Raw genomic sequence first — 11,965 nt, 5'->3', positions numbered from 1 at the left:
AAACGACAGCGGAGAATTTTCATTTCGAAAATTCGAGGTGAGGTTAGTCGACTGATCCATGCTCTTAAGGTTGTTGTGGCGTCTAGTCGTCGGGGGTGAAGCGTGAGAGGGGCGCCCTGTGCTTATACACGGGACCGATGAATTATTACCAACTGTTTGTTGTCAAATTGTCGTCGTATTTGATGTGATTTTTCGAGAAAAAAATCTGGATCATTTCAAAAGAATATGTATTTTTGACAAAGCAATGGTTATAAAAATTATTTCTATTTGTTTAAGCCATTATTTTCGATAATTTGTTAGAGATCAATTATTGCAAGACGAACCGGCAATAAGGTAAATAATGACCCATGATAATATGCTTGGGTTGGCAGCAGTCTCGCACAGCTGTCATACACGCACCCCGTTCCTAGCCTCAAAATCTAATGCCCGTTTTCTCCAACGTTAATCTGAGTTTAAACTCGGTTCATCCTATCCCGAAACTATATGAAAAAAATTGAACTGAGTTTGAACCGCGTCGGAGAAAACGGCCATTAGTGTTTGTTTCTCGACCTCTTGAACATCACGGTCCGGGAAAAAAATGTCGCTAAGGTAGAGAGCGCTTGTGCCTTCTACGCTGTTGCCATGATTCCGAAGCCTTACATTGAGTGTGCTCAATTTGTGGAAAAATTCGTGATTATAATCAGTTATAACTTTGAAGCGGTACTGTAAATGATTATTTTCAAGGCACCAAAAGTTAGTCCGATATTTCATATAACCGTACCTGTTTTTTCAACTCTGTGGCATCGTTTTCTCGGCAGATATATATAACTATATACTGAAAAATGTTCGGAACATTCCCATAAACAGAATGTGACGAGCACACCAAATAGTCCAACTTTGCGATTTTTTTAAAAATAACTGTACTGTGGATTGTTTTGAGATTTGTCAGGTTGATTAATAAATGAATAATGAACGTTCACAAAAAATTTCATCTCAGTCACATCGTTTCATCCTGACCCCACAACAACCTTAAGGTAACTACTGTATGTACTGCATGCTAGTCAAATAAGTGCTCAATTTTCAAAACGCTTTTAGACCAAGTTTAACATACCGATTAAATGTATTGTTAGTGGATTTGTATTTCAGCGTATCTCATTAAGATGTAAAAATATTAAAAACGCTAGTTTTGCAAAACCATCAACTGATAAATGCAAATTCTTACGCTGAGACATTTTCACTGGTATTTGTCAAAGAATTATCTACATTTTTTAATCGATTTTATTGCAACAAGTCTCATTTTGTTCGTCAACCGGTCCTCTATGAATCCACCATGTAGTTGTTTTTTCTAACTTGATCGTTTCACTGTTGCAGCTAATTGTTCATTAAGTGAAAAAACTTTTTCATTCATAATTTCTCTCAGGAATGAGTTTAAAGGAAAATCTACGTGATGAATTCGTAGAGGATCAGTTGAGGAACAAAATGAGACTTGGTGCAATAAAATCGGTTAAAAAATACAGATGATTCTTTGAAAAATAGCTGTGAAAATGTGTCATCATGGAAATTTACATCTATCAGTTGATAGTTTTGCAAGACTATAATTTTTAATATTTTTTCACGTTAATAAAATATGCTTTAATACATATCTACTAACAATAGTTTAATCGGTGCGTTGAACTGGATCTAAAAGCGTTTTGAAAATTTAGCACTCATTTGACTAGCATGCAGTACAGGAGTTACCTTAAGAGTATGGATCAGTCGACTAACCTCGCTTGGAATTTTCGAAATCGAAATTCTTTGACACAGTTTGATCGATTAAAAAAATGCTCTGTCAACCTGCGCAGAACGATGGCAAAAATCGACTGACAGAGCTTTTTTTTAATCGGTCAAACTGTATCAAAGAATTTCAATTTCGAAATTTGCAACTATCTCTCTCGCACTCATGGTTGCGATATGCCGACTGATCCATCCTCTTAAGGTAAAAATGATACAATTTATTCGTTTGTTTGTCTCTTTGAAACTCTTTCGTCATTCAAGTCGTAGTACGAGCTCGTAATAACAAAAATATATGAATCAGGAGAATCAAGGCTGCGGGAAACTTTCTTCCGATCGATCAACGATTTTCGGGGATTAGTGCGCACGTGCGATTAGGCACGAGTATAATTTATAGAAAATAATCATGGCCAATGTCTCATTGCCAAATCCACAACTCCAGCATCACCCGCAAACGACGGGTCCATTTGTCTATTTTGGAAGCGCAGCGAACCAGGTAGGCACGACCTCCCGAGTACATAATCTGCGTTTAGTTTCAACATTTTATCCTCAATCGTGACGCTCGAAGGTTTTAGGTTGATGAACTTTCCTGGCGACATCTCGTTTGTCGTCGTTCCAGGAATTCCCCGCGAGGAATATCCTTCGACTTTGAACAGCCTCATTGTTCTCAAAATATCTGAGATACAACACATCTGCACGGAGATACTTTTGTGTATTTTATACTTTTTATTCGCATATCGGAGCAAAAGTGATTTGTGTCTCGTGCGCAAGGACTGACGCAGTTCAAAATAAATTTACTCGCCCGATGCGCTTCCTTCGCTCTAAAGAATATTCACGTTTTTTCATTGTAACCCATTTCTAATCTGTCACCGAATTTCATTGTTCTGAATCGATCCTTGTTAGCATTTTTTCATTTGAAAAACAACATCGAGCCCCAACCGAACTTCGCGCCGTTCCAATTTCCTGAATTTTTTTGTTTTCTTTGTATGTCATTTGAATATCGCTCATGTCCACTCACTATCATCTGAAATATTAATTCGACCAATCTTTCATTTGAGTTCTTCGGTGCGTCAGGCTCTCGATGTCAATAGCCACATAAGAGTTGTTCAAGGCTCTAAGGATTCGAGGCGGCAGGAACGAGAGTCTGTACGACGTGCCAAGGCCATTCTTTCTCGGGTTACGAAGTGCATGTCGTTAGACATGTGTGCAGAAAGCCTAAACGAAGAAACGCGAAACGGAAGGGTGCTCGCGAAAACTTGATCAGTTTATTCTCATCGCTAAAAACGTGGAGAATATTGTTCCTTGAGACCGTCGTCAAGATTGCACGAAGAAAATCATTTTTACATTCAACAACGGTATTTTATGAGTTTCTTGTGCATTTAACATATCATATTTACACGTCGAACGAAATGTATTTTATAACGAGTAATGTAGAATGAAGAAATGCGCTTTGATCACGCTGGGAAATCCCAAAGTCCCACACGCAGGAGGCCTAGTGCCATGGGCGTATTTTAAGATTTTTTTTGGTCCGTCCCCAAATCCAATTGGGTCAGGGAACAGGTAATCGAGAGAACCAAGATATTTGCCTGCCGGATTCGAGTTCGCTTCTTTCTCATTAGTAGGAAGAAATCGAACGCGCTCTTGTTTTCAAAAATCATTCCCGCCAGGAAAGCTCTGTAGGAACACATAAAAAAACACTTTTTCCTTATTCCATGGATTATCCCACTGGAGCACACGAATCCTTCGAACCGATTGGCTCATAACGAACCTCAAATTCGCGTGAAAGGACCGCGCCCAAAGAAAGTGAAGGGATTCATCTCCGCGTGCATCCTTGATCGGCGATCGATCCGAGTTCCCGCGGAGTCCTTGGACCGATTGACTCCATTGAAATGGCGAATCGTTAGAAGATTAATGAAGCCCAAAGTGAACCCCGAATGAAATTTTGCGAAAGGCTTTCTCCGTTCCCCCTTAAAACACTTTGGAGTCTGCAGAGAAATCTATTTCGAACTTCATTCGATTAGAAACGTGATTGGGAGAAGGACTTTGAAAAAGCTTCCAGTCGCATCATGCCTGCAACGACATTACGAAAATGTGATTTTCCCTACTCCAAATATACAGAGTTTCGGATGCAGGCGCAGGCTTCAGGCAGAGTCGCCGGTGACTTCATTGGTTACATCGGAAAAACCGTGAACATTTGCGCATCCGTATATGTCGAGGTTTCAACGAGGCAGACACCTTCTTTTTTCGACCTCCAGCCTGGCTATTAGGCGTCGCACTGTCGTCACGTTCGCGAAACAACAACCGCAATGAAGTTCTTTGAGTCGAGACGATACCAGCAGAGCCTCCACCACCATCGCCTCGAACGAGTTCCCCTTCGCGAACGTGTATTGACATACAGTCCATTGACGTCCTGGTACACAGACAGCGACGCAACGTTGCCCGTCATTTTATACTCCTGCCCCCTCCCCCTGGCTCCCTTATGACGTTTTTCAAAGTGGGATGGTCTTAGAAAATTTCTCCTCACTTTTTCTCACGATTCCCCCAACTTCGAGTCAAATTTTGACGACCCTCAGAACTGATGACGGTACAGGCAAATAAATCATCGAACAAAAGAGCAATCGCGATGAGACATTTTCAGAGAAACCCTTTTAACTTGACATTGCTCATTTGAGAGGATACGAGGGTGTTCATCTGCACAAAATTCGATCGACTCCAGTTTCTGTGACACTTTCCAAGCTGTAGGGGACACTGAGTTTCAAGGAGTTGTAATTCATGAATTGGTCGATCTCAGGGACAGGTATTTTAGGAACTGCAGCGTCTAAGTGGGTGGGAAATGGTGCACGGAGGAAACAAATTCATTTTGGATGGTGAGGAATATATTATTTTTCAAGAATTTTCAAAGTATTTAGCCACCGATTACAAACAGCGTAGTATTTTTTGAATTTTTTAAATATTTCGCTTTGTTTTCGAGTGTTATTCGTCGTGTCAGACTAGCACTTACCGATAAGTGGAAATTTATTGTAAATCACAAATTTTCACTGTCAGCTTAATAAATTCTATGATAAATACACGAATATACACCGAATACGTGTGACATTTTTCCACGTGTTTTTTTCAGGGTTGCCTGAGCATACTTAACAATATAAACATTTGAAGTGACTGAAAACATTTTTACTATGTTTATAGAGAAAAAGACTCTTGAGTCTTTTGGTCAGTTTTCGGTGTTTCGTGCGTGGGCTGAGGCCTTTTTTCAATAGCTCAAGCGGTGTTGAAGATTTCCAATCCAAGCCTCTGTACTCTGTGAACTGGTTCAAAGAGTTCGCTGATTTATAGAAACTATTTAATCGACCTCGGTTTATTGGCTCGAGGATTCGGGTGGTTCCAGTTTTCGTAGTTTTGATCACAAACTGCAGCACGGTTTCGCTCATGGATTAAAAGCTTTTTTGTTCTGTCACTGTATGTGAATGAGGAGGCTGAAATGCTGATTTCATGAAACAGATTTGGGGCTACAAATGCTTTTCGGAGTCTTGATTTTTCCAATTCCCTGAATGAGCGCCTGCGAGTTTCTGGACAACTTGAAACGAGATTTGTCGGTCGGTAAAATTTGTGGTTTTCACTCCACATTCAGGCCGGCCGTTTCTCCGGCGACGATACATACACGAGACTCTTGAAAAATGGGCAACCGAAAAATCACGTCTCCCCGAAACGAAGCTTCGCCGTTGGTTTTACATCCGCGAAACGAAGACTCGAAGAAAGGAGCGTAACACGTGGCCGTTTATCGCGCGGTGGTGGTTGACAAAAACGTGAGCACGAAATGAGGAGGCGCGAAAAAGAGAAAGAGAGAGGGGACGATGGTCGAATCACTCGACCATAACGCGCGACGATGGAAACGGGGAACAAGTGTACGCGACCGAGAGAACCAAGCAATGGTACGGGCCCGAGGATCGAGAGTGGTAGGAAAGGGTCGCTGGGGTTACCCTACCACCGATAGTATAAAGCCAACAGTCTCATCGACACAGGCTCCTAAAGTCCACTTAAATATCGGAACTCGCCGGCGTCCCCAGTCACGTCGAGACGACGATTTCACATTTCGTTTCCCCGTCTCCGCATTTTATTTTCCGGTTGAACGAACGTTAAGATTTTGGTTTTCGAACGGACCGACGAGTCGATTTTTCTTTTAATATCTGAAGGATTTCATTCATTTTCCGGTTTCTTAAAAGTAATTTAAACAAGAAATAATCAAATTACTCGATTCCTTTCCGGCCGATTCAGTCGACCGTGATTTTGACCATTTTCCTTTATTGGAGCCCGAACATTCGGCGAGGATTACAGTGCAGTGCTTTTCGTTCCGAACTTAATCACTTAGACGAGGGCGACGACCCAGTGCACCGAAACCAAGCTTCCCTCTTTATTTCTTCCCTCACGTTGAACCCTCGGTCCAGGAACAACGATTCGGTGGGATCGTCAAAACTCTTTCGATTCCCCGTCTCACTGGCTTCGGCATTGGGAATCCCTTGCTGACTGGAGCCCACTCATAGGTAAGTTCGTCTCATTGTGAATTGAGATGCCAGAAGGAGCTCTTACCTCGAATTTTTTAACTCATTCATCTTCGAAAAGGAAGAAACGAATAAAAAGGGACAAAAAATTCGAGCGGAAAAATCCAGTTGAATAACATTTTTCGAAACGATTTTTTCCAACACTTTGAAACGAAGAACTCACCATTTTATCTTTAACGCGTTATTTAAATTGATACTTTTGTCGAATAACGTTTGAGCCGAAAGCATGAAGTTCTCGCCGGCGAGTTATCGGAATATACATCGATAAGTGAACGATCACAAATATCGCAAAACCGGTATAACACTGGCACAGGGAAAGTGGATCGAAAGTACATCGAACCGTTAAAGTTTTTATGACTTGACATCGATTAATCTTTTCGCGAGATAGTAATAATATGCATGATTGAAAAACTGAGATTTCAGAGCGGCCAAACAACGTGAAATTTAGTCGAGCTTTTGGAAGGTTCTTTCACAATCTGCGTGTCGATTCGTCAGACACGAGGGTGGCCGGAAGAGCTGAGAGACAAAAGTGAGCATCAGAAATCTCGGAGCATTTTGAGGTAGTTTATGCACGAAACGATTTTCTTGAGAAAGTCTTGAAATTTACTCTGAGTTTAAAGGCTAGTCGACTGACACGCGCATCAAATTTTAAGGAGTTCGTCTTATTGGTTATTAAGATAACCGTGTTTAAATACGAAGAGGAATACACAGGGTTGTAGGGACTTTGCGTAAAAATTCGTTTATCTTTCCATATAACGAATGAACGCTTCTTACGAAGTTTATAAAAAGTAGACAATGACAATGAAGTATGAAATGAAAGTTTAGGAAAAAATTCGAGACTCTTACTAGTAATAAAGATAAACGTTAAAGATTGAACGAAATTGGTAATGAGCACTCGCATAACTTCGCATTTGCTTATTTCGGCATTTTTTTTCTTCTTGGCTTGGCCCATTCCTGTCACAGTCTTCTGTCTTTTTATTAAAACTTTTTTCTTGATCTCTAATGCAATTTTTAACATGATAAGCTATAGGATTTTAGCCAGGGACGAATAAAATTTCGAGTTCAGTCAGTGATGGATCCCCGTTTAACTAATGGCTTGTAATTTCATTCGTCAAAAGATAAGATGGAAAAATTGATTTACAATTTCGAATGAATAACTCTGACATTAATTTAGAGTAATAATTAGGGAGAAAAAATCGATCGAATTTACGCACCCATAAAATTCGATCTTACGGGCATGATCTACGTTAAGACGAACAAAGAATTCAAATATTCATCAACAGAGAACGAATAAAACTTGAGAATTTCTAAGCTTCAGTGCACAACGATCATAATAAAATCCCGAATTAATTAAAGCGAATCGTTGCGCCTCTTATCATCGTAAATATTATGTTTTACTGAACCTCGAACATAATAATCCGCTGTTTTTTCCATTCAATTGATTATTATTTTCCAACTGGCGAGTTTACACGACTAGATTGTTCGATGATCGAATCTGATAATTCAATAAACATCTATTATTATACCGCGATCATAATATATCGTAATGATTCAACGGACGCGTCAATAAAGCCGACAAACCGTTTAAGCACTTTTGCTTTGATCGGTGTGTCGCGCGTCTAGCGATTAATGGATAGTTCTCGAGACAAATTCGCAAATCATAAATCTTTCAGTCTGTAGAGCGTGCATCCGCGCCAGTTTGCCTGCGGATATCGGCTGTCGAGACGCGAGCGATCAATTGTCTGATAAATATTTTTGTTGTGCATTGATATTATTAAACTTGAACTCCAGCGACGTCAACGGACGTCAACACACGTTGCATAATCGAGAAATATTTGCGGAAAGAATTATTAACTGTTTTTAATGAAGTAAAACATTTTTGTGCACAAATTCGCTACCGAGTTTCGTGGCCTCACATATTTTTCTTTTGATAGCGTTATCTCAAAATATCTGCGAATAAAAAAAATTTAAAAAAAAACAAAAAAAAAAATTAATTTTTCTAATAACTTTTCATCTCTTTCAGATTTTTTGTCATTTGATTTTTCCATCACTCCACAATCATGTAGAAAAACAGCCTTGAATCTGGAGGTTTTCACGAACGTGATACAAGTTAATGACCAAAGCTAATGTGTTCTACTTTTTTGTACAAATTAGGCCTTCGAAATAAAGATCAGAAGTCATTGGAAGCAGATGACTGATCAGAATAACACTCTATTCGATCGAGTTCGTTTATGCTCGATTCTTTCGAGAAAATAATAAATTTTTCAACGATATCATCCGTTTATCGTTTTACACTTTTGATCCATGCGTATTACCAGAGCGTATTTCTATAATAAAATCGCTCAGAACGATGTGTACTAAATGTGATTCTAGGAATTTTAGTGTCCGCACTGTAACAGGAAGAATGAAGAAAAAAATCTTATTCTTCTTGAATTCGAAGGTTATAAAATCTCAATGAATCGAACTACCAAAATGATTCGTCATCTCAGCGATTTTGTGCGATAATAATTTAATATTCGTGCATAAATATGCAAACATTGTCATGAGCATTAAGCCATTGGAAAATGCATTTTTGGCATAAATTCCTCGATACGAATTTCAATCACGTGCAATAGAATTGAATCATGAATAAATGACATTAAAACTCATCTACGAGCGCATGCATGGGTCCTGCGAGTATGAGAATCTTTAGCGCGAGCTGCAGTAAGAAAATTATTCCCTAATTCCCTAAAAGTATTCCCGAAATGATTAAATTTTCTGTTTTTTCACTCGTTTTATAGCTCCCTTACCGATTCACTTTTCCATCGTAGTAGTTACACTGATACAAACATTTAACGTTAACTTCTCGCCGTTACGTAATATTTGTAATAATTCGACGTCACTTCCCGGCAAAATGACGGAAGAATATCAGGGCTTGGAAATGAGTTTTTTTCTCGTAGAACTTTTTTCAAGTACGAATAAATGGGAAGAGAGGGGAAAGCTACGAACTTCGGACGCATAGTTGCCAATCACGTTCCAAAGTCATTTTCACCAACGGAAAATTCGCGTTCTCTGAGCGATTGACATCTTGGTGGGTTTATGTGTGGGACGTCGCTCACGAAGGTCGGAAAAGCGTCGTCCGAAGTCATCCAAGATCTTCCACAATGGGATTGGAAATTGAAAGTTTCATGGGAATTCGTTAGGATGATGACGGTTCCAGTTTTATGAGTAACAGAAAAACTGAGAGTTTACATAACTGAATGAAAAAGTTGATTATTTTTGGAAAAAGTCATTTCCAACTCGATAATCCCATTTTTTTTAAATTGCTTTTCAGATATTTTTCTTCGTTTCATCGTCCATTCGATCACTCCGTTTATCGCGTCCATTCATCCTCCCAACACTAATGTTATCAATTTTTTCTTCAGGACCTTGAGATCAAGGTGGATGAGGGTTTGAGAGGCTGATCTTAAGAGCGGTAACCGGGTCACAGCCATGAAAACCGCGGGTCAACTGCAACAGTTCAAAAGTGAGTAATCACGCACTGTTCACGACGAGAAGTGCACAGTCTTCTTTTGTTCTACCCTGCAGTTGAATGCGAAAATGAAAAAAATCATTGAGAACGACGTTGATAGAAAAGTTAATATTTTAAATGAATTTTAACCTTTTTTATGGTTCTCTGTTAATGTAGAAAAATAATTGTGCTTTTTTTCAAATCACAAAGACAAAAATAATTGACGGCTTGTTCGAAAGAATCTTTAATTCGTCATTTGGTGAAAATGCACAAACCAACAGTAAAAATAATTGGACTCATTAAAATCGAGGCTGATTACTCACACTTTGATTGGTTTAATTGAATCTTATTGATTACCATAATCAACTGTTTTTTTTTTTTTTATTACACTTCACCTAAAGTAAATGCTTCATTACTCGTGGTTGCAGTCATGAGAATGCTGGGGATATCAGTACAGTTTCAATCACGAATTACAAACAGAGTAATAAATTCGTAGTCGACTCATCCGGAACGATTGCACAATCGTTGCGACACGGTGGTTCCATTCTACTCTTTTTCTTTTCTTAATCTTTGACGAGCCCAACGGATGTTTTTATACACTTGTATCAAGTCGTCTCACGAGAATGCAGTTCGTAATGCCAGCGCGTTCATTCGGGGGTCTGAGATAGTCAGAAATGTTACAATCGGTCGAAGATTCCATCTCAATGAAAAAGCCGAATACGAGGCCGAATATATCTTTCGTTACATAAGATATGATCTCACATTCGGAGGCAACATTTCTTTTCTTTCGTCACAAATAAATTCTTCTAAGACAAAAAAAAGTTATTGTAGGAAGAGCGTGTCGCAGGATTCATTATAATCCAATAAAAAGTTGAATCTCTTAGATAATAAATCGTTTCAAAATTTGTTTGATTATAAGCTTCACTAATACTTTTGAATTATTCAAGTACATGAGAAAAATTACGTTTTTATCTATTGACAAAAAGTCAAGGAAAAATTTCACCGATCGACGAGGAGTGGCGAGCAGGAAAATTTTAGTCGAAACGTTAAAGAATTCGGACAAAAATTTCAGGGGTATTTCACATCGAAGTTCACTCGGTTTTTTTCCACAGAGGAATTCCGAAAGAAAATAAATTATTTGAAAACTGGGAAGAGAAGTTGTCATCCAATGGTTTTCATTCTTTTTTTACCGAGGTCTGCGCACTTTTTCTCTTTTTTTGTTTTTAAGGAGTTACCAAACACAGAATCGAACCGAAAGAAACGTACGAGGTAGCTTTTCGCTTTTTTTCTTTTCCGGCTGATCTCTCATTTGTAGATTCTTCTCGAAAATCTTCGTATACGCAAGTACATTTTTCATCCATTTTTAGTTTTATGTTAAATGCGTTTTTGTCACTGCATTCACGCCTCTTCACGGGCAGGATCAGTGCTAATGCCACTGTGACAAAAAACATGTTTTATGTGAGCCTCCGACTCTTGATCTCGGGCGAGGCACGCACGAGGAAAAAAAAATTTACCGTGTTTTTCACGGAGCAAGCTGCACCGCCCCAATCAGTTTCGAACTTTGACCGTCTTCCTCTCATTCTTTCTTTCGGTTCCTCCAACACCTTTGAGAATAATAAAACAGTTATCTGGACAATCTCGGATTCTCTGAACTCGTTCGCAGGGAAGTGAACAATTCACACTATTTAAGCACGAAAATAACAAGCGCAACGTGTCGTCAAGTTTCGTATGAGCGATTCTCAAAAACGTATTAAAATAACAAGCAAATTTTCCCAGTGGAGTTTTCCGTGACGACTTTTCTGCACGGAGAGAATGAGATTTGAAGCTGCAATTCATGATATTATGGGAGAAAAATTGAATTTTTCTATAAATTAAATAATGTTTATTGTTCCAAGTAGGAACTTTTACCGGAGTATTTAGTAAATTTGCAATATTTGCAATATTTACTGCTACAAAACTGAAAATTTTGCAAATCTTTGAAATTTTACAGTACGTTACGGGAATGAATACTCTTTATTAACTTGTCCCTGCACTCAAACATATTCCAGCAATATATTTCAGCAAAGCAAGAAAACAAACGTGTGTCTAACGGAAACATTCTTAAGGCCAGAAAACGGGTTTTCGAGTCGAACGGAATTACATTTTCCGACGAAAACCCTTGCGATAGAGG

General features: G+C 38.9%; 1 protein-coding gene across 1 annotated transcript in view; it reads left to right on the top strand.

Moving 5' to 3' along the window:
• The first annotated feature begins 5,764 nt into the window (after positions 1-5,764).
• The window catches only part of LOC122417598 (scavenger receptor class B member 1), a 29,431-nt gene continuing 23,230 nt past the window's right edge, over positions 5,765-11,965 (top strand). Inside the window, exons 1-2 of the mRNA XM_043431241.1 lie at positions 5,765-6,287; positions 9,710-9,810. Coding sequence (XP_043287176.1) covers positions 9,777-9,810 — 34 coding nt within the window. The 5' untranslated portion in view covers positions 5,765-6,287; positions 9,710-9,776. The remainder of the gene's footprint in view (positions 6,288-9,709; positions 9,811-11,965) is intronic.

The sequence above is a fragment of the Venturia canescens genome, chromosome 1, assembly GCF_019457755.1.
Source record: "Venturia canescens isolate UGA chromosome 1, ASM1945775v1, whole genome shotgun sequence".
In the NCBI taxonomy this organism is placed as follows: Eukaryota; Metazoa; Arthropoda; class Insecta; order Hymenoptera; family Ichneumonidae; genus Venturia; species Venturia canescens.
The sequence above is the reverse complement of the archived record's forward strand: the minus strand, read 5'-3'. Positions and strand labels throughout refer to the sequence as shown.